The sequence below is a fragment of the Lepus europaeus genome, chromosome 18 (assembly GCF_033115175.1).
Source record: "Lepus europaeus isolate LE1 chromosome 18, mLepTim1.pri, whole genome shotgun sequence".
Lineage (NCBI taxonomy): Eukaryota > Metazoa > Chordata > Mammalia > Lagomorpha > Leporidae > Lepus > Lepus europaeus.
The window spans coordinates 61,170,727-61,188,407 of record NC_084844.1 but is presented as its reverse complement, the minus strand read 5'-3'; the positions used below and the strand labels follow the sequence as shown (position 1 = coordinate 61,188,407).

The 17,681-nt window shown below is 59.8% G+C and overlaps 1 protein-coding gene across 3 annotated transcripts in view; it reads left to right on the top strand.

The window, feature by feature from the left end:
* The first annotated feature begins 4,244 nt into the window (after positions 1-4,244).
* Positions 4,245-17,681, top strand: part of LOC133777162 (sodium/mannose cotransporter SLC5A10-like) — a 49,551-nt gene continuing 36,114 nt past the window's right edge. For 2 of the 3 annotated variants that reach the window (XM_062216636.1, XM_062216634.1), the window contains exons 1-8: positions 4,245-4,358; positions 9,984-10,055; positions 10,331-10,435; positions 10,750-10,809; positions 11,394-11,498; positions 15,904-16,009; positions 16,256-16,336; positions 17,476-17,681. In XM_062216636.1, coding sequence (XP_062072620.1) covers positions 4,245-4,358; positions 9,984-10,055; positions 10,331-10,435; positions 10,750-10,809; positions 11,394-11,498; positions 15,904-16,009; positions 16,256-16,336; positions 17,476-17,681 — 849 coding nt within the window. The remainder of the gene's footprint in view (positions 4,359-9,983; positions 10,056-10,330; positions 10,436-10,749; positions 10,810-11,393; positions 11,499-15,903; positions 16,010-16,255; positions 16,337-17,475) is intronic. The other variant, XM_062216635.1, reaches the window with a different exon arrangement.

Here is a 17,681-nt window from a genome sequence, read left to right as displayed (position 1 = left end):
TCTCAGTAGGCGAGGTCTGTGCTGGCGCCTGGGGGCTGGTGTGGCTTGGCGCACCGCGTGCTCTGGGCAGCATCCCCAGGGCAGGGGGTGTGACCCTCGTCGGGGTTAGGGGCTGTCCGTTACCGAGAAGAGGGTGGAACTGTCAACTTTGATCTCTAGAGTCAGTGGCCAAGGCTCCCAGGGGCCACGGGGCGGGGGAGGGTCCCCAGAGTGAGGCCAGTGCATGCGCCCGCGCTCTGCTCCCTTGGTGAGTGGTCCAGGGTGTTGGGGAAGCCAATGAGCACCTTCTTATTAGAATGAGCTTATCTTCCAGTGAAGCCATACACCTTTGCTCACTGTCCCTGTTAGGATCTGGGATAAAGTCGCCGTTGATTGAGCGCAAAGTGGAGATTAGTAATTTATTTATTTATTTGACAGTGAGAGAGACAGAGAGAAAGGTCTTCCTTCTGTTGGCTCACCCCCCAAATGGCCACTGTGGCTGGAGCTATGGCGATCCGAAGCCAGGAGCCAGGTACTTCCTCCTGGTCTCCCATGCGGGTGCAGGGCCAAGCACTTGGGCCATCCTCCACTGCCCTCCCGGGCCACAGCAGAGAGCTGGACTGCAAGAGGAGCAACCGGGACTAGAACCCAGTGTCCATATGGGATGCTGGCGCCGTAGGCGGAGTATTAACCAAGTGAGCCATGGCGCTGGTCCAGTAATTTATTGTTTGCGGTATCGGGGTTCCCAGGGGCTGGAGCTGCCATGCGGAGTCCCCTCAGCATGCCCACCAGAAGAATGAAGGAACTGCCCACAGACGGAGGGGTTCCCAGGCCAGGTTTCCGAGTCTGGTTAGCCGTGGGGCCATTTTCCCAAGTAGTTGAGCCTTCCTCTGCCTCCCAGGCGCTGGAATGGACAGCTAGAGCTCGGAATTGAACCCAGGTACTATGACGGTATGGGCGTTAACCAATGCAGTGGCTTAACCAATCGCAACCCAGGCACTATGATGGGTGTGGGCGTTAACCAATGCAGTGACTTAACCAATTGCATCAAATGCGCACCCTCGGTCTTTCAAAGCTATCTATTATTTATTTAAGATATATATATATATATATATATATATATAGAGAGAGAGAGAGAGAGAGAGAGAGAGAGAGATCTTTCCTATGTACTGCTCTTCTCCACACATGGCCACAATAGCCAGGGCTGGACTGGGCCAAACCCAGAAGCTGAGAACTCCCCCTGGGTGGTGGAGACGCAGAACGTGAGCCGTCACTTGCTGCCTCCCAAGATGTCCGATATCAAGAATCTGTAATTGAGAGCCGGAACTGGGAACTGAACCCGGGCACTCTGATGATGTGGGGTGCAGGCTGCTTAACCCCCCCCCTTTTTTTTTGACAGGCAGAGTGGATAGTGAGAGAGAGAGAGAGAGAGAGAGAGAGAGAGAGAGAAAGGTCTTCCTTTTTGCCGTTGGTTCACCCTCCAATGGCCGCTGCGGCCGGCGCATCGTGCTGATCCGAAGCCAGGAGCCAGGTGCTTCTCCTGGTCTCCCATGCGGGTGCAGGGCCCAAGGACTTGGGCCATCCTCCACTGCCTTCCCAGGCCATAGCAGAGAGCTGGCCTGGAAGAGGGGCAACTGGGACAGAATCCGGCACCCCAACCGGGACTAGAACCCGGTGTGCCGGCGCCGCAAGGCGGAGGATTAGCCTGTTAAGCCACGGCGCCCGTATTTATTTGAAAGGCAGAGTTACAGAGAAAGAAGGGGGGACAGAGAGAGAGAGAGAGAGAGAGAGAGAGAGAGAGAGGTCTTCCATCTACGGGTTCACTCCCCAAATGGCCGCAATGGCCAGAAGTGAATCTATCAGAAGCCAGGAGCCAGGAGCTTTCTCCAGGTCTCCCACATGGGTGCAGGGGCCCAAGGACTTGGGCCATGTTCTACTGCTTTCCCAGGCCACAGCAGAGAGCTGGATCGGTAGTGGAGCAGCCAGGACTTGAACCAGGGCTCATATGGGATGTCGGTGCTGCAGGTGGTGCAGTGCCCCCGACACCTTTCAATGGGCGTGGGGCTCCATGATACGGAGGTGCATGGTTCACTCGACCACCCCTCTTGGTTGTCATGGGGGAAACTTCCCTGAGCATCCTGGCACTTGGAGTTTATGACAGGCCGATGACAGCTAGCAGGAAGAAGTGATAGCAGGAACAAATGATCTGTGCTGTATTTGTTGCCAAAGCAGCCGGGACAGCAGCTGAGCCCGAAGTGACTCTGGCAGCCTGGCCTGTGTGAGGGTCTAGGAGGGCTCAGTGCACACTTCATTCAGTGCCCCCTGCTGCACCCTCTCCATCGAGACCCTGGAGTTCCCTGAGCCACGCCCATTCTATGTGGAGGCTCTAAATGAGATGACCCCGCCCCCACAGAAGACCACAGCCCACCCCTGGGAGACAGCGCCCCCTGGTGGGGGAAGCTCCCTCCGGGTGGATGCGCCCCAGGTTTCATATGCTGTAAGCTTCACCCCCAGAGCCATGTGTGAGGGGCGGCGGATGGCCGAGTTTAAAGGGTTTAAAGGGGTTTAAAGGGTGAGGGTGGCTCAGGGGCTTTGTTGTCAGGGCCCCCAGGGCTGCCTCTTAGGGAGGCTTAGCCCATATGGGATGCCAGCACTACAGGTGGCAGCTTTACCCGCTACGCCACAGTGCTGGCCCAACTCTACCTTTCAAATAAATACTTAAAGTACTGACTGGGCGTGTGCTGTGTGGAAGACATCCACGCCCCGTACCGCCCTGGCGCCCGCACTGCCGCCCCTGACAGGAGCAGCCCAGCGTCCTGGCACAGCTCTGGGCGCAGCAAGTTCGCTGCTGTCACAGGGGCTCACAGGCTGATGCGTGTGACTCCTTGGAGTTCTGAGGTGGACCCAGCTGGGGACACTGAGCCACGGTTCCCCCATGAGGTGGCACCGTGGACACTGCTGTCCCCTCCCCCCTGCCCCGGTCAGGAACAACCTGCTCCAGAGGTCAGAGGAGCAGGGGTGTGTGTTATCGGCCAAGTGCATTGGAGTCACACACGCCCACGACACGCGCCTGGCTTCAGCTGGGCCCGCTGACCACAGTGCCTGGGCAGCCTTGGCATCGAGCTTTTGAGGGCAGGGGGGCTGGAGGCGAGGGGCGTTGGGCAGGGGGCTGGCCTGAGCCCGCCGGAGTTGCTAGCAGCGGCGACTTTACTTTCCCCTCCGCTGTCCAGCCCTGGCGTGAGAGGATTGACCTTTGCCTCCTTCCTCGGGGTCACTGAGTAACAGGCACGGCCGGGTCTCAGGCCAGTGCCTCCCAGGTGCAGCCGCTACCTCATGAACACTTCAGGGAGGGCCGAGTGTCCGGTTAAACTCCACAGGTGGAGAGAGAGAGAGAGAGAGAGAGAGAGAGAGAGAGAGAGAGAGAGAGAGAGAGAGATGCCTTGCAAAGCCCTGAGCCGTGCATGCCCCAACCCCCGCCCCGGCAGAGGCTCGAGCTGGTTAATCAGTGAGCCAGCTTCAGGCCCTGCTGGACTCCAAATGGAGGCAGAGCTGTCACTGTGGACACCCCAGGGTCCGCTCTGCCCCTTGCGTGGTGCAGACGGTTCAGCCTCTCAGCCCCTGATGTTGCGACTAGGAAAAGACCTCGCTCACACGATGTGGCTGCTCAGAGTGTGACGTGTGTGTGTGTGTGTGTGCAGAGCAGAGCCTGGTACTGTGTGTGTGAGGGACATGGGGTTCCTCGGTGGGCCCCAGCAGGCCGGATGGAAGGTCAAGTTCAGGGGCTCATGCCTGTCGCACTTGGTGTAGAAAAAGAACGGAAATCGTGGCAGGAGGACTTCCTGTCTGCCATGCCTGGGAGGAACCTCGACACAGGGGCCCACAGCAAAGCCCCGGGAGGCGAGAGCCCGCCCCTCATTCTCCATGCTTCTTAGACAAATTAAATACAAGCGAGTCCACCCACTGGGCCACCCAGCCCTTTCTTTCTGGGACTATTGATGCTCCTTTAGGTCCACTGAACCCCTCTCTTGTCCCCCCCGCAAACCTCTCCAAGTTCAAGGACCACCCCTCCCCCTCCTCCCAAACTCTGCCCCCATTCAAGGGAGACAGCGCCGCCCTTTGCAACAGGGGCTCTGCCCACAGCTGTGCCCCAGGCTGCAGATGCCACGGTCCCACTCGGTTTAATGATCAATGAATGCCCCGTGCGAGGCTCTTCCCAACCTGCTTCCCCTCAGCTGCGCCGGCTCAGAGCCGGCACCTGCGGCAGGATGGCGGCCGACAACTCCACCAGCGACCCCCACGCTCCTGGCCAGCAGCTTAGCGTGACGGACATCGTGGTCATCACCATATATTTTGCCCTGAACGTGGCCGTGGGCATCTGGGTGAGAGGACCCGTGGTGGCAGGGGCCAACCGGGCTGTAGGGTGGGTGCCCGGGATGGGATCTGGGTCTGGGTGTGGCATCAGCTTTGGCATCCCCTGACGGTGAGCAGCCGGATGTCTGCTGTGGCAGGTTTGCTTGGAGACCCTGACCACGTCCCTTCCGCTCATGGGCAAGTCTCTGGTGTTGGAGGGAGAAGAAGTGGGGGAGTTTTCTAACAGCCATAGTCTGGCTGGCGGCCTGGTGCCAGCCCACTGTGCCCAGGCTCAGACACTACAGCATCAGACACTGAGCAGCCTTGCTATGGATCAGAGTCCCAGCAGGGAGGGTCCCAGAGGTGCCCAGGCTGGAGCCCCTGAGCCCTGACATGCTCAGGGTTCACCCTCTGTAGCCCCTGAGCCAAGCCCAAGGACTTGGGGTGCAAGAGCTGCCCCTCAAACCCCGGTACTGCCAGGCGGGTCCCAGGGGTTGCTGCTGGTGGCAGCTACGGCTGTACCTGCCATGAACTTGGACGTGATTGAATGTTACATCACAAACAGCCCCCGTGCTGGTCTTGGCGGAGCGGGGTTCTAGTCCCGGCTCAGCAAAGGTTTGGGTGTCTGTCCGTGCCATCTTCCCACAACAAATGTTCACTCCCCAAATGTCCTTAATGGCCAGGGCTGAAGCCTGGAGCTGGGACCTCCATCCACATCTCCCACATGGGTGGCGGGAACCCCATTATTTAAGCCGTCACCTGCTGCCTCCCCGGGTCTGCATTGGCAGGAAGCTGGAACTGGGAGTCGCAGCTGGACATTGAGCCCAGGGACTCTGACATGAGACATGAGCATCTTTATTTATTTATTTTTTTAAGAAAAAAATTTATTTATTTATTTGGAAGACTGAGTGACAGAGAGAGAGAGGGAGAGACAGAGAGAGAGAGAGAGAGCAATCTTCCATCCACTGGTTCACTCCCCAAATGGTCACAGCGGCCAGGGCTGGGCCAGGCCAAGGCCAGGATCAATGTGGGAGCTCTATCCAGGTCTCCCACGTGGGTGCAAGGGGCCCAAGACCTCGAGCCCCTTCCACTGCTTCCCCAGGCACATTAGCAGGGAGCTGGCGCAGAAGCGGAGCAGCCGGGACTCGAACCGGCCCAGGATGCCAGCGGCTTAATCTGCTGTGCCACAGTGCTGGCCCCAACACGGCCATCTTCACTACGGGCACTACAGATCTCCTTTAAGCTGCTAAGGTCATGCTTAGGGGCACCATCACTCATACAAGATGATAGCCAAATCCGCCACGTGTGTGCCCTGCTGCTCCCCACCTCCGTCCCTCCCTCTCCTCCAAGCCCCCGGTCCCCCTGAGACAACAACCATGTTGAAACCAGGCCAGCAAAGAGCCCTCCAAAGGCCTCCGAGTGTCCACATAGAAGGAAGAGCTGCTCATAGCTCCCTTTCAGTCAAAAGCTAGAAATGATTAAGCCTAAGGAAAAGGCACGTGGAAAGCAGAGACAGAGAGGCAAGAAGCGAGACTTCTTGTGCCAGGCGGTTAGCCAAGGCGTGGATGTGCCAGGCGGTTAGCCAAGGCGTGGTTGCGAAGCAGAATCTCTCTGAGGAAACACAAATCTCTCCTGGGAGTGCATGAGGGGTGGGGAAGTGGAACAGCCTCGGTGTGGACCCAGAGCACATGTCAGTAGTCTGCAAACACTAAGTCCCAAAGACTTAGTTATTTATAAAATATTTATTTAGTTGGAAGTCAGAGTTACAGAGAGAGAGAAGCAGAGGCAGAGAGAGAGAGAGAGAGATCTTCCATCCACTGGTTCACTCCCCAGATGGCTGCAATGGCCAGAGCTGTGCCGATCCAAAGCCAGGAGCCAGGAGTTTCCTCTGGGTCTCCCACATAGGTGCAGGGGCCCAAGGACTTGGGCCATCTTCTACTGCTTTCCCAGGCCATAACAGAGAGCTGGATCAGAAGAGGAGCAGCCGGGACTCGATGGACGTGATGCCAGCACTGCAGGTGGCGGCTTTACCCGCTACGCCACAGCACCAGTGCCTCTTTGTCTCTTTTTAAGATTTATTTACCTGAAAAGCAGGGTGATAGGGAGAGAGAAGCAGACACAGATCTTCCATCTGCTCGTTCACTCCCCAAATGGGGTCAGGAGCCCAGAACTCCATCCAGGTCTCCCACGAGGGTGCAGGGGCCCAAGCATGTGGGCCATCTTCTGTTGCTTTCCAAGATATAGGATGCCAGTGTCGCAAGTGGTGGCTCAACCCCACTGTACCACAATGCTGGCCCCTCGTGAAACTTTTTTTTTTTTTTAAAAGATTTATTTGTTTGAAAGGCGGAGTTACAGTGAGGGGGAGAGACTGAGAGAGGGCTTCGGCTTCCTCCTTCTTCTCCAGGGAGACCAGGGTACAATCCCAGCTGTGCCCTGACTGCACCAGGCACAGTGGCTAAGGACGGGGGTGGGCTCTGTGGCTCGGATGTCTTGTAGCTGGACAGTGGGTTGGCGTTGGGACCTCCCAAGCCAGTTTCTGGGAAAGACGAGGCCGTTTAGGGAAGGAAGGGGAACTCAGTAGCACCTGGCGATGCCTACTTGTGTTAGGGGAAATCATAGGCTAGGGTTACAGTTGTGGAGTGCGCAGCCTGAACAGCTGGCCATGGCCAGTCCAGCCAAGGACTCGAGAGTCTGCAGACTAGGCTAGCGTCAGTACCACAAGGTCACAGTACACAGAGAGAGAAGGGCTAGAAAGAGGAGGGCAGGAGCTACAGCAAAAACTTTGAACAGTGGACGTTCGGCCCAGCAGTGAAAGTGCCGGTCACAATGCCGGTGTTCCACATTGGGGTGCCTGGGCTCAATTTGCAGACCCAGCTCCTGAGTCGGGCTTCCTGCTAATGCAGACCTGGGTGGAGTCCCCAGCTCCCAGCATGAGCCCTTGCGGCTCCTATGAATCAGAGAGTAGTCCGTCTCTGATTCTAAAATCAACTGAAAAAATTCACGTGGGGTTGTCGCGTCAAATCCTCATCTTTACCGGTCCTTAGCGCCACCCAGTGGCTGAAGTGAGCAATGCTCTCCCTAGCACAGCATACTGGGTCTTCCTTAGAGATTCTCTAAAAGGACCACTCTGTAGGGAGCTATCCCAGTTTGGGACGCTAGATGGCAGCATTGCCACCCGCTCGCCGCGCTGGGAGCCGTGGGGCCCCGGCCGACACCAGTCGCCGCTGCACCGGGACGCAGACAGACGTTCGTCATTGCAGACATTAATTTGCAAGCATTAATGAGCGTAATTATTATTGATTAACAACTATTAATTATTATTAATGTCATTTCAGACATTAATTTGCAAGAATTAATGAGCAGAGCAAGCCCTCAGTTTAAGCCCCATGGCGGGGGGGGGGGGGCGCTCCAGACCGTCGGTGTTTTCTTCTTCAGCAAAAGCCATGGGAGCTGTCCTGGGGGCAGGTGTTTGGCACAGGGGGGCAGCTCTGCTCCCGGCCCCAGCTCCCTGCTAATGCACGCTCTGGGAGGCAGCAGGTGGTGGCACAAACACTTGGACCCCTGCCACCCATGGAAGTGTTCCAGGCTCCTGGCCCTGTGCAGTGCTGTGGCAGGCATTTGGGGGGTGAACCAGTGGACGGGAGATCTCTGTCGCGGGTTTAGCGTGCCTGGCGGTCTCTGTAGCCGGCTTGCCTGGGCGCTGCAAAGTTGTCATGGGTGCATGTAGGTGTCTGTTGGGTGCTGGTGTTGGGTGGCCCTCGCTGTGGCTGAGAGATGTGTGAGCATGGTGGTGGTGCCACACAGCGAGGGCTGCCCCGTGTGGCCAGCCGGGCCCTGGACTTTGCTTCCAGGGGGAATTCACCAGCGAGTCGGAGAGTAACGAGTAAGCTGGCAGCAATTTTTTTTTTTTTTTTTGACAGGCAGAGTGGATAGTGAGAGAGAGAGAAAGACAGAGAGAAAGGTCTTCCTTCGCTGTTGGTTCACCCTCCAATGGCCTCTGCGGCCGGCGCACCGCGCTGATCCGAAGCCAGGAGCCAGGTGCTTCTCCTGGTCTCCCATGCGGGTGCAGGGCCCAAGCACTTGGGCCATCCTCCACTGCCTTCCCGGGCCATAGCAGAGAGCTGGCCTGGAAGAGGGGCAACCGGGACAGAATCCGGAGCCCCGACCGGGACTAGAACCCGGTGTGCCGGCGCCGCAAGGCGGAGGATTAGCCTGTTGAGCCACGGCGCCGGCCAAGCAATTAAAAAAAAATTTATTTGGAAGGCATAGTTACAGATAGGCAGAGGTAGAGAGAGAGAGAGAGAGAGAGAGAGAGAGAGAGGTCCTCCATCCGATGGTTCACTCCCCAATTGGCTGCAACAGCTGGAGCTCCACCAATCCGAAGCCAGGAGCTTCTTCCGGGTTTCCCACGTAGGTGCAGGGACCCAAGCACTTGGGCCATATTCTACTGCTTTCCCAGGCCATAGCAGAGAGCTGGATTGGAAGTGGAGTAGCCGGGTCTAGAACCAGCACCCATATGGGATGCCGGCGCTTCAGGCCAGAGTGCTGCCCTCCTCACACATTTTTTTTTTAATCATTAAATTTTTGTAACTTTATCCTTTGACAAGGTGAAATTCATATCACATAAAACTCACCATTTTTTAACCATTCCAAAGTACACAATGTATGGCACTTTTACAATGCTGTGTAACCATTATCTCCATCAAGTTCCAACATCTTTTGTTACTCCAAAAGGAAACTTTGTGTCTCTTACCAGTCGCTCCTCATCCTCCCTGCTCCCCCGTCCCTGGAATCCACCACCATGCCTTCTGGTTGTCTCTATGGATTGTCGCCTTCCGGCATTTCATAGAAATGAAAGTGTACACAATGTAGCCTTCTCTACCTTATGGCTTTCACTTAGCATCCTGTTTTGGAGGTGCCTCCAAGTCGTAGCATGGGTCAGCATTCCATTCCTTCTTTGGGGTCAGGCGTGGGATAACCCCATTCCTTTTGATGGCTGAATACTATTCCACTGCATGGCCACAGCACATTTTCTCGATTCGTTCATCAGTCTATGAAAAGTTGGGTTGTTTGCACTTTCGCCTGCCACGGACGATCCTGGCCAGGCCAGGCTTTAGGGTGGATGCACAGGTTCGATTCTTTCAGAAATCAAACTAGGAATCCCTGGGCCATGTGTTAGTTCTTCTTCTTCTTCTTATTTTTTTTTTTAAAGATTTTTATTTATTTGAGAGGCAGAGTTACAGACAGTGAGAGGGAGAGACAGAGAGAAAGGTCTTCTTTCTGTTGGTTCACCCCCCAAATGGCGGCCATGGCCGGCGCTGCGCCAATCCGGAGCCAGGAGCCAGGTGCTTCCTCCTGGTCTCCCATGAGGGTGCAGCGGCCCAAGAACTTGGGCCATCCTCCACTGCCCTCCCAGGCCACAGAAGAGAGCTGGACTGGAAGAGGAACAACCAGGACTAGAACCTGGCACCCATATGGGATGCTGGCACCGCAGGCGGAGGATTAACCAACTGCGCCACGGCGCTGGCCCCATGTGTTAGTTCTGTGCTTAGCTTTGGGAGGTGCCCAAAGCAGCAGCAATAACAGAAGCAGAATTTTACCTTCCCACCAGCAACGCACAAGGTTCCCGTTTCTGCCTCTCTCTGTCTTCCCAGTCCTCTTGCCGGGCCAGCAGGAACACGGTGAGCGGCTACTTCCTGGCAGGCCGGGACATGACGTGGTGGCCGGTGAGTGCACCCTGACTTCTCACCCCCACCCCTCACTTTGTCCACCTGTAGGTCAGCCAGTTCCTGCATCCCTGAGGTCTCTCTGGAAACCATGGCAAATGCAGGGCCCCCCTGTCTGCACCTGCACCGGCTTGCTGGCCGTGCCGTGCAGCCGGCCATGTGGACATCAGCCCCCCCCCCCCCGCACCTGGGAAGTGGGGATAGGCACTCGGCTTAGGTGTGAGGGTGCAGGGGTCGCGGGGGCCAGTACCGATGTCTTCCTCCCTCCCTCCCAGATCGGAGCCTCCCTCTTTGCCAGCAGTGAGGGTTCTGGCCTCTTCATCGGACTGGCAGGCTCAGGCGCTGCTGGAGGCCTGGCTGTGGCTGGCTTTGAATGGCACGTGAGTCCTAGGGATAGGCAGAGCCCGTGGGAGGGCTGGGGCAGCTCCCAGGGATGGGGGGCAGCCAGCATCCTAGAGGGCGCTGTGCAGTGGTGGCAGCCCTGGGCACTTGTCACCATGCCAAAGCACTGGGCAGTGCAGCCGGTAGGCGGCTGTCGTCCTGGGCTCTGGAGGCTGCGCAGGTTCCCTGGACAAGCCAGGGGGCCTGCAGGAAGCCGGACCACCAGATTTCCAGGTCCCCATGCCCAGCCGCGGCTCTGGAGCAGGGCTTGTGGGAGCTGCACCTGCAGCCCTCACCCACCTCTGTCCTGCAGGCCACATACGTGCTGCTGGCGCTGGCCTGGGTGTTCGTGCCCATCTACATCTCCTCAGAGGTGAGTCTGCTCAGTGCCCCCCAGGCTGGGGGGGGGCAAACAGGGGCTGAGCTGGTGGTGGTGATGGGCGGCCCGCCCGCCTGTGTTGTACACCTACACTGTTCACCTGGGCTATGTATCTGAGTTGCACACCTGAGCTTACCCCTGTGCTGCACACCTGTCTACACCATCCCCGACAGCCTACTGCCTCAGTCCCAGCCACGCTGCCACACAATCCAGTGCATTCCACTTCCTGGGTACCTCCCAGTCTGTCCCCTGCTCTGGGCCCTCACTGTCACCTCCCCCTCCAGTCTCACCACGGCCCATCTGCCCTGGTACTCCCAGCCTCCAGATGTGTCCCCCCGTCCCCAGCGGTGGCTCCTCCAAGCCATCACTCATCTCAGCCCTGAAGAGGCCACTCAGCTCACGCTCTTAGAATGCAGTTAGAAGTCAACTCAAGGCCTAGGGCTGGCACTGTTGCAAGCTGGTGGGGCTTTCCCAGGGGGAGGCGGGCAGGCAGAGCATGGGAACTGCCCCCTGCCCTGGATGCTGGGTGAGGGTCTCGGGGACGAGTGCTTACAGCGCCTGCCCCGGTACGTCCCCAGATCGTCACCTTGCCTGAGTACATCCAGAAGCGCTTCGGAGGCCAGCGCATCCGCATGTACCTGTCGGTCCTGTCTCTGCTGCTGTCCATCTTCACCAAGATATCGGTGAGCCGCGCCTGGCCCCAGCTTCTGCCTTTTTAACAGCTGGGGACACTGAGGCCCACGGAGTGGCACTGGTTTGCCTAGTCCTGGCCTCCAGGGTGTAGGTAGGCTCGGGTATAGGGGACGGGCATTGCGGATATGGGGGTGTTAGGGGCAGCCTGCCAGCACTGACCACTAGGGGGCACCAAAGCTCTGTGTCGGTGCTCAGGGGGCTGCCTCCACGGGGCGTGTCTAACCGGCCCTTGGTGTCTTCAGAGGGCGCAGCACACCTTGGACATGGGAGTCTGGTGGAGCGCAGGTCCCGGTGATGCTATGGAGAGGGAATGGAGAAGACGTCGGGTTTTCTGGTTTTCTTTTTTCTTTTTAAACGAGCCCTTTTTTTTTTTTTTTTTTTTTATTTGAAAGACAGAGGTATGTCTCCTCCAGGTCTCCCACATGGGTGCAGGGGCCCAAGCACTTGGGCCATCTTCCACTGCTTTCCCAAGCACATAAGCAGAGAGCTGGGTTGGAAGTGGAGCAGCTGGGACTCGAACCGGCGCCCATATGGGCTACTTGTGCTGCAAGAAGATGCTTAACCGGCAGCGCCACTGGGGCTCCCTTTGGAATCAGCCTTGGGCGGCCCTTGAGGCTGGAGTTCAGATTCCTCCCCTCTTCTCCCTCTCCCATCCCCACCAGCCATCTGCCTGGAAGCCGGAGAGACAGAAACAAATCAAATCTAGACCCCGGCCTGCCAGGGGAAGCAGACAGGTGTGTGGGCCTCAGGAGGGAGTGATGGAGCTTGCTAGGTTGGCCTTTAACTGGGCTCCATGGAGTAGGGGACGCTGATGGCGTAGGGGCACGAGAGCCCGGGAGAGAGGTGGGCAGCGTAGGATGTGCCCAGGACGTGCAGGGGGCATGTTGTGGGGGAGGAGTCAGGAGACCTTGTAGACTCAGGCGTCACTGATGGGTGCTTTGGGGCCAGGCAGGGCTGAAAGAAAATGCAGGGGGACTTTAGGGCACTTGGAGCCCTGGGACGGACACAGTCAGGTTCGCATGGCCCTGAAGCTGAGATTCCAGGGCAGCTCTTCCAGGGAGGAGCTCCAGAGAGTGGGAGGGTCTCAGAGACAATTTTGTCCATCTACCCCTTCCCCGCCGCCGGCTCAGCTCAAGGTCAAGGTACATCAGGCCGTGGGCACGGTCAGAACCCAGGCCTCTGCCTCCCAGCCCAGGGACCCAGCCAGGGCACGATTGTCCCGGGGCAGCCAGGATGGGGCAGCTCCCACAACTCCACCTGGGACGGGTGACTCAGTGCCCCCCGACTATAAAACGGGGAACGACCGCTCACATCAAGGCCCGGCTGGCGAGCCAACGCCGCCGGGGCTGCCTGGAAGCAGCGGAGGGTGAAGCTGCGGGACACTAATTGCCAGGCTTGGTCTGGGGCCGCCCTGGTTGACGGCTGTGCAGCGAAGCCATTTGAAGTGCGTGCGTCCCTCCCGCGGCCCCCAGAGCCCCTCCCCTCCAGCTCTCTCATCTGAACCCTGCGAGCTCAGCAACCCCGCTGGACAGAACCACAAGGGCCAGCCTGCTGCCGTCCCAGTGGCCCGCAGAGAGGACCTGCACGGCCGCGGCCCCCAGACGGGGAACCCCATCACTGAGGGGCTCTGGGCCAGACCACTGGAAAGCATGGCAACTGGGGTCCTCTGCGGTGTGGCCCCTCCCACCTCATTGCTCTGACCTCCTGCCACTCCAGCCACACTGAGCTTTGTGTCACCAGACACCCCAGGCACGGGTCTGCCACAGGGCCTTTGCGCTTCCCACAGCCTCCTCTTGGACCGATCTTCCCTTCCCGTCTCTTGAGTCTTTCCAACCTCTCCTGCTTTGCCCTTGCCCTTCTGCCAACTTCCGTGTCTCTGGGTGGCTGGATAATTGACAGCGTGGACTGTCTGTCCCCTGGGGCTCCCGTCTGCAGTTTCAGAAGCAAACTCAGGGCTGAGACAGGGAGCTGGGGGGTGGGAGGGGGTGGCCATGCAGCTGCTTCCCAGACAGGACAGGGCAAGGCAAGTCCCCGGAGGCGGGAAGCTGGGGAGATGGGGACCCCGAGATCCTTCAGCCTGGAACACACTGGAGCCAGTGGCATCCACTGCCTGGTGCATGCTGGGAGCTCAGGGCTCCAGGCTGTGTGAGCCCTGCAGGTCAGCCCCAGCCGGGCAGGTGCAGCCCCACCAGCACTGCCCCCTCCCTGGGTACTGGGCTCCCAGCCCTGCGTGGCCCTAGAACAGCTGGATGGGGCTGCTGTCAGCCTTGTGCTCTCCGGGTAGGTGGTGGCCATGAGCTTGCAGGCCTCGGGGTTCAGTCTGAAGTTGGGGTGCAGCCCCCAGGCCCTGTCGCTTAGGGCTGCAGGCTATTTGGCGTCTCTGCACCCTAATGTCCCTTCTCTGTGCCGTGCGGCTGCTCATCACATCGGCCTCATGGTGGAAGAGAGACGCCAAGCGGGGCACACGAGCAGGGCTGCTGACAGAGGTGGTGGTCAGCCGGGGCTCCCCAGGGGGACAGCCTGGGACACGGGAGGACCAACCAGAGCGGGGCAGTGGAGGACAGCGGTGGGGGTGGGTGCTGGCCACACCACACCACTCCACACCACGGGGCAGGCATCGACTCAGCTCATCTGCGTGCAGCAGCAGGAGCGGGCAAGTTGCTGGGCTGAGCATGGTGCCGTGGGCTGGCCCTGCTGGGTGGCCTGGATGGAGGCCCTGGCTTGCCTCTCCCGGGACATGCTGTTCCCTGGTGCTGCTCCAGGGTTTCGCCATCGTGGACAAGTGGCTCGGCCACCCCAGGGGGTTTGAAAGGTGCAGCAGCAGCAGGTGGCCACCTCAGGGGCCCCTTGACCTTTCCCGGGGGTGTCTCCACAGCAGGCGGGGGCTCAGGGGCTGAGTGCCCCTGCCAGGCCACCTCTGCTCCCCCATTTCACAGATAAGGGCCACTGAGGCTCGGGGGTGAAGTGACCCGCTCAAAGCTGCACGTCTGGGACACGGCAGACCAGGAGCACAGAGCTGGGTCCTTGTTTCCCTGAGCTTCTGCCAGGCCAAAGCACGTCTGGACCTGCAGGAATGAGAGCCGTGGCTGCAGAAGGAAGGGGGAGGGGCAGGTGATGCCTGCAGGGCCCCCTGTACTTTGCTGCATCTGCTGTGGCAGCAGGCAAACTGTACCCGATCCTGGGGGGCTGGGTGGGGGAGGGGGAGACAACAGCTAAGAGCCCTACCCCAGGGCCTTTGCTTGTGCTGTTCCTGCTCCTGGGGGCTGTGTGGGAGGGAGGGGCAGGGAGTGAGGGCCAAGTGGAAGTCTGGAGGTACTACAGTCCTAGCATGGAGTGGACAGTGAGACCGGGGCTCTGTCCTGGGGTGGCTGGGGCCCAGCAGGGGCCTTGTGCAGTGTCTAGAGGCCAGGGCTGGGGGAGGAGGCCTGTGTAGCCGCCTTTCCCGAGACAATGCCCCCTACCCCCTTCACCCTGGCCCTGTCTTGGGCTCTGCCCTTGTCTGCCTGCCAACTCCATCCTTGGACAAGGGCCAGGGGCCTCCCTTGGGGGTGGGGGAGTCTCGCCCACTCCCTGGGCCTCAGTTTCTCCTCCTGCTTGGATATTCAGTAGCCTTGGGCTCCTCCGCCTGGGCTAGAGGCAGGCGCCCCTCCCCTCCAGCGCGCTGGCCTGGGAGCTGGGATCCCATCCCGCCTGGGGACCCTGGGGCTGGTGGGAAAGAGTCCCTGGAGCCTGGCTCTGGCAGTACTGATGGCCCCAGGCTGGGCCAGGCCACGGAGGGAGCACAAGGAGGGGTGGGCTCCACACCACCCGGACCCCAGGAAGGTGCGGGCCTTGTGCAGTCACTAGCCAGCTCAGCTGACCCACATGGCCCTGCCCCAGCCTTGTCGGGAGCCTCTCAATCCCGCAGGGTATCTGGGGCTATCTCCCCTCTACTGAGCCAGCACACAAGGGCAGAGGCTGTGTCCAGGCTAGCCCCCAACACGGGACTCCACATCAGTCCAGCCTCACTGGGGGTCCCTGGCACACCTATTTCCTGGGGTCTTCCAGCCTGCAAGCTCCCACCCCCCACCTCTCGGAGTCCTGCCCAAGGACCCCTGGGATGGAGGAGAACCGGGCTCCCATGTGCACCCCCTGCCCCAGGTTCAATCACAACACCGCTCTCGGGGGGCAGTGGCCACTCTGGACTTTATTAAGAACAGAAACATCCCCCAGCACGGCTGGACACAGCCCCATCACCCTCACAGCAGCCGCGGGGTGCGGGCAGGTGGTCTCCCCTGCACCTCCTCCTGGGGGGGATGGGGGCACAGAGGCCCAGGGAGGGCCTTGCCCGAGGTCATCTGGCGAGCAGCAGCAGCAGCACCGGGGGCCTGGGGGTGACCTGCGTTCCCTCCGCAGCTGGACCTGTACGCGGGGGCTCTCTTTGTGCACATCTGCCTGGGCTGGAATTTCTACCTGTCCACCATCCTCACGCTCACCATCACAGCCCTGTACACCATCACCGGTAAGGGGCTCTGCAGCAGGGGCCGGGTCGGGGGCGAGGGGGCAGGGCCTGACCCAGTGGCAGGGCACGCCGAGTGCACAGGACGCATGCGCAGCGCGGGGCGGGCACAGCCGGGCAGCTCCGTGGGCTTGGTCTTAACAGCTCGCCCAGGTCTAAAGGCCCTGGGCCTGGTGTGTTGGGGGGGGGGGTGGCCCCACCAGGAGCCCCTGTGTCCCCTCCGCCTCCCAGCAGCTGTTTCCACCGCAGGGGGCCTGGTGGCTGTGATCTACACGGATGCCCTACAGACGCTCATCATGGTGGTGGGGGCTGTCATCCTGGCCATCAAAGGTGAGGGCGGGCAGGCCGTGGTGGGGGTGGGGGTAGGGGCGGGGCTGTCCCAGCACCCTGCGGTCCAGCCACTCTGTCGACTCCTGCTGCTGGACACGGGGTGGGGGGGTGGGGGGGGGTGGGGTGGGGGTGGGGATGGGGTGGGGGGGCGGGGATGTGACAGCGTCACATCCGAGCCAGAAGCTGACTCAGGAACACAGGGCGAGCCTGGCCCGCCTTGGCTCGGGGCTTGGCGGCTGAGGTGGGGCCGAGGTGGGTGTGGATGAGGCAACACAATTAGGAGACCACAGAAGTGCCGGGGCGCCTCCTCCCATTGTTTGAAAATCCTGTACAAAATCCCAGGAGGTGCTGCTGCTGTCTTCGGTTACACAAAGGCAGGGGAGGGGCCAGGAGCTGACACGGATCTGCGGCAGCAGCCTGGGAACCCAGGCAGGTAGTGAGCTCCCCGTCTCTGGAAGTGTGCAAGCAGAGCCACAGGGAGCCCTGTGTAGCATTTGTGCACCTGCTCTGAGCCTCACAGGGATCTGGGATCTGGACACAGCCCCTGGCCTGGCTCCTCCTCCCAGATTCTGCTGTGGACAGGCCCGGGTGGGAGGAGGGGAGGGCTTCCTATACCCACTCTTTCTCCTCTCAGGCCAGGGGAACCCTGGCCCCACCCGGGGGAACCCACCCAGCAAAGCCCAGCGTGGACAGGAGGGGAGTGACCAGGCTGGGCAGGACCTGGCTGTGAGGTAGACAGGACAGTGACGGAGGGGAAGACCCCTGGCAGAGCCCCACCCACCCTGATGGCCATTCCAGCTCTGCCTAAGTCAGACCCGTCAGAAACCCCAGGTGTGGGAGTCCACAGAGCTGGCACGGAGGCCCATGCCTGAGGCCCAGAGGACACCGCGGTGCCCGGGTGCAAAACACTCATTGAACAGTATTATCTTAAATACAATAACATATACATTCAGTTCACCCCCTTAAAAAAAAAAAAAAAAAAAAAACCAAATCCCCTGCATACCTTCCCAAGAGCTGGGAAAGGTAAGAAACTGGAGTCTGGTGCAACCGGTGAGCTGGGGGCATGGTGGTGGTGGCGGTGGTGGGAGGAGCCAGGACCACCCAGCCATCCCAAGGTGCTGCCCACCCGACTCCTCCAGCCTTCCACCAGATCGGCGGTTACGGGCAGCTGGAGGCAGCCTACGCCCGGGCCATCCCGTCCAGAACCGTTGCCAATACCACCTGCCACCTGCCTCGTGCCGACGCCATGCACATGTTCCGGGACCCCTACACCGGGGACCTCCCGTGGACCGGGATGACCTTCGGCCTGACCATCATGGCCACCTGGTACTGGTGCACTGACCAG